This window comes from Teleopsis dalmanni, chromosome 2 (genome assembly GCF_002237135.1).
Source record: "Teleopsis dalmanni isolate 2A chromosome 2, ASM223713v2, whole genome shotgun sequence".
Classification (NCBI taxonomy): domain Eukaryota; kingdom Metazoa; phylum Arthropoda; class Insecta; order Diptera; family Diopsidae; genus Teleopsis; species Teleopsis dalmanni.
The window spans coordinates 158,754,841-158,759,371 of record NC_051847.1 but is presented as its reverse complement, the minus strand read 5'-3'; the positions used below and the strand labels follow the sequence as shown (position 1 = coordinate 158,759,371).

Here is a 4,531-nt window from a genome sequence, read left to right as displayed (position 1 = left end):
AATAAAAGTATAAATTGTTGTTGTTCTAACTAATAACCATAATGGCAGCATTGGGAATCCGCACATATATGACGACGGCAATGCCATTCAAAAATTATTGTAATTATCTTAATTTTTTATAAATGTTTTTTTTTTTACAAAAATTTGCTTAAATTATAGAAAATGCATTACGCGTATTAAAGTAAAATGCATTAGAGAAGTATAATTTGCCCTGTAATTACACGAAGCTTTTTATTAATTGTTTCTGCAATTATTGATATATTTAATGAAGTTTTTAATTCAATTTCCATATTAATTTCAAAAAACAAGTTAAAGTTGGTATTTACAGAAAATATTAGTTTTCCTCTACGATTTTTGTTTCGTTTTAGAACATGAATTCAAAAAACAATGTTCCAGTCATGCTGGCTTAAAATTGGACTTTTTTGATCGATAGTAACATTCAATTGCATATTCCTAAAGAACCTATTCATTATGGAAATAATGGCTTAAGTCATGTATTGGAGATTGGTATTTCTAAGAATTTTGATTTTAAACTTCTTCAGTTTTTTTTGCGATTGAAAAAGGTTTATATAAACCTTTATAAACTGTATAAACCTATAAACTGTACCTATGAGTGTAGGTTCTAATTGGTGCCAATTTAATGAACATCCCATTGAAGTTTAAATTAAATTTTTTATTTAGATCCTGTCTAAATCAATATTATGATCTTCCTGGAAACATTAAAGCTATTATTAGGAGATGGAATTATTTAACGAATTGATGAAGCTAAAAAATGGAAGCTAATAGATTAACAAATTTAATTGGAAAAACTATATTTTAGTTCCTAAGGAACTAAATGCGGAAAAAATCAGCATTTTAATTAGTAATTTAAAAAAAACGAAGAAAATCACCTGGTCTGGATCGAATCAATAAAATGTGCTTGACAAATCTTTCGTTGTGAACTATTTTATGGCTGTGTTACTTATAGCAATGCTGCTCCATCCCTCATTAGAAAATTTCGAAGTTTTTTAAGATAATACTGAGTCGTATGCTAAAAGCTTCAGCTATATAAGAAATGAAGTTATACGTCAAGACGCGAAAGTTGAAAGTGTGCAAAAGTCTATCAAAGACAGAGCACTAACTCGCGTTTCAACAAGCAAAGAAGAATAATAATAAATTGTACATTGCTAAAATGTCAAAGTTGACCTCCTCTGAAGTTTTTTACTCTCTTCACCCTTGTTATTCACTTCATACATGATTTAGTTTCTAATATTTGTATCTTTTTTGAAATGCTCCATATTTATCCCGTTTCTAACAAAATGGGCTTTTTTTAGTATACCTAAGTTTATTTAATGCATTCTGGGTGATCAGAATACGTCACACATAACCTCTCTTGATATTTCGTATGCTAATGGAAGTTATGCCGATTGAGTTCACATTAGAATAACCTTGTCAACTTCTAACTGATGTAGAAAACGGTCTTTATAATAGCAATTCTGTAGGCTACATAATAATAACAACTTTTTTAGACAACCGCACTTCCACCAAACTACAGATCAAAAACGGATAACCTTTGATTACTGAAACCTTTGATTTTTTATTACTATTATTAATTGAGTAGTTATGAACAGTTTACTGTTATAATTGATAACTCCTGAAAGAAGTATGTATTAAAGAATAATAAAAATATCATTGCATATATTACTATATAAAATACAGTCAAACCTTTCTATAACGAAGTCGTTGGTGTCTACAAAAAACTTCGTTATAGAGAGGTTAAACAAAATTTTTTTGTTTTAATTTTTTTTTTGCATTTGATTGAGAAATATGTACATTTTTATTCTAAAAATATATTTAATTCATGTTTATTCATCTGTATATACATAATATTAAAAAAATTAATTGTATATTGGTAAACCTATGATTTTAGTTTGTTTAGACATTTTTACTTTTTCCTTATCAAGGAACTCTTCCAGCTCTTCTAACAAGTTAATAGCTTGCATACAAAGAAGTTTCTCATAAGTTACAACGTTTTAGTTGAGTGTTTAACTTGTATTTGAATAAATTCGTTATAGAGGTTTTCTTGTATGCAAAAACTTGTTTGCGTACCTGAAAAAACTTCATTATAGAAAGGAATTCGCTATAGAGCGGTTCGTTATAGAGAAATTCGCTATAGAGAAGTTCAAATATATGACAATCGCTGTGTCTTCAACAAAACTTCGTTATAGAGAGGAATTCGTTATAGGGAGGTTCGCTTTAGAGAGGTTTGACTGTATATCATATTCATCCAGAAGGTATGAACTTCCGCACCTCTTTTCAAATATCAAAGTCCTCATAAATTAGTTGCTCTCAAGATTATGTGAAAGTTTTAATATTGTATAGATAGTAGATTACTAACAAAACGTAGTTAGTCATGAATATTCTGTTTAAAGAATCTTTCATTATCAACTTAAATTGATATTGTAAAAAAATAAAATATTTTATCATCACTTAAGATTTTTTAAAAAAAATTTAATATACAGGAAGTTTAAAAACGAAATGGAAGCCACAACAGATAAGTATACAATTTCTCCATACGCAACATTCGGAGACAATGAAAATATTAGATTATCATTCCTTTATTCCATCCTCAATGTGAAAGCTTGGTTCAAACCCGAAATTTTACATCCAATAGTTGAAGCAATTATCTATTGGCACAATATAAAAGCTACTAGCTTCATATTTTGTATTGGAATTACTCTTTTGTCAATATTTGCTTGCCTGTCTCTTATCAGCGTTTTGGCGTACGCTGCTCTGCTTTTTCTGGCTTTAATATTGGGTATAAAGATCTACTCTGCAGGGCTTCAAATATTTAAACAGGACCTAGATGATCAACCATTTTGTAAGCTATTGGACCTGGACTTATACATATCACTTGATTGGGCCGAGGAATACATTCAAGCCACCGTTCCAGTTATCAATGATTATATTGCGGAATTGCACCGTTTATTTTTCTTCGATGACTTAAAACAAACAATAAAATTCGCTTTAGGAATGTTTGGATTGGCTAAACTTGGAATGATCTTCAATTTGACTAGTTTATTAAGTTTGGTGTTGATAATTTTACTCACGTTGCCTAAGTTATATGAAGTATACCAGCAGACCATAGATAGCTACATAGAATATTTATTTACTTCAATGAGTGAAGTTGTAGCTCGATTCCAAGGTGCTTTGAAGGTCGTACCAAAAAAATCGTCCACTTTACTAGTTGCAAAAGACGATCATCGTATGCCTATGAAATTCCAGGAAATATGCGATTGGCAATCTGTTTTAAATAACAAAAAGAAATAATTAATCACACCTAAGAGATAAGGAAAAGAAAAGACAAGACAAGGGTTTTTATATATATTTTTTTAAGGTATGTTTTCATTTGGAAATGTTTATTAGTTTATCCAACGACTTTACTTTGTGATGTAAAATAAATAATTTAAACAAGAGAAATTCTTTTTACTTTGAAAATGTTCAAAACATACCTGAAGTTATGGATACAAGAAATAAAATGTGTATTGTACTAAGTACCTAACACCTCGCATTAGTTCCAACTAAATTGGAGTAACATATTATATACCTAACATATATGTATTATTATGTTGAGGCTAGTTGAGTCAGTATACTTGAGCACTTTTACTCTCTTTACCATGCCATTATTGAATAAAACTGTTAACATGACTTCGATTTTGTTTTTGTTTGATTAGTCGCTTGTTTCTGGGTCGTATGTATAGATCGAACTTTCATCATCAGTTATGCATTGGTGATGTATTTCATCATATACTGATAGTCAAAAGGCATTATTTAGCAGAATGAATTTAGCGCAATCTTTTCCAAAAATAATTGTCCTGGGCACCATAAGAGATTTTACACTTTAGTTTCAAAACATCTTTCAGAACATTGTGAACTGATCCAAATAAAATAACATTATCTGTCAATGTTAACAAACCATTACATATATATGTTGTTGTGATTTCTTGAGTTAGTGTGCTGCACACTTTTACTCTTTTGTGGCTGACTTGAGGTTTGTTAGAGCGGGATTGGGCAGCGTATTAACTTTTGTGAATAATTTTAGGGCTCTGTTCCCGATATTTTTTTCACTGCGTCGATCCTTAGATCTCTGTGCATGTCTGTAGTTCTAATATACCATGGAATCTTAAATAGTCTTCTTATAGCCAGGTTTTGTGCTATCTGTAATTATTTTATGACAGTATTTAAGGCATTGCTGTATGTAACACATGTGCGTAACTATTGGACAAATACAGATAATGACATGAATTTTGACCTAGATATCAGTGACGGTATACCAACCTAGTTGCCAGAGTCGAAAAGCCTGTATATTTTAAATTAATAATTTTACCTTGTTTTTTAAATATAGTAGTACGTTTTATCTTTAATACAAGGCGCCAATTATAAGTCTTTAACCGAATGAAACGTCCTCAGAAATTGATTTTTCTCCCAAAAAATTTTTTTAATTAACCATATTGAAATATAATATAATAAAATAAATGTAAATAAATTATAC

At 29.7% G+C, this 4,531-nt stretch overlaps 1 protein-coding gene across 1 annotated transcript; it reads left to right on the top strand.

Moving 5' to 3' along the window:
• Positions 1-2,517: 2,517 nt before the first annotated feature.
• LOC119676014 (reticulon-1-A-like) lies at positions 2,518-3,309 on the top strand. The gene has a single exon (XM_038087237.1). The coding sequence runs from the start codon at positions 2,518-2,520 to the stop codon at positions 3,307-3,309; it is 792 nt and encodes a 263-aa protein (XP_037943165.1).
• Positions 3,310-4,531: the final 1,222 nt, after the last annotated feature.

Excerpts from the sequence above, each read along its gene's own strand:
- LOC119676014 (XM_038087237.1), top strand. The coding sequence starts at position 2,518 with ATGGAAGCCACAACAGATAAGTATACAATTTCTCCATACGCAACATTC.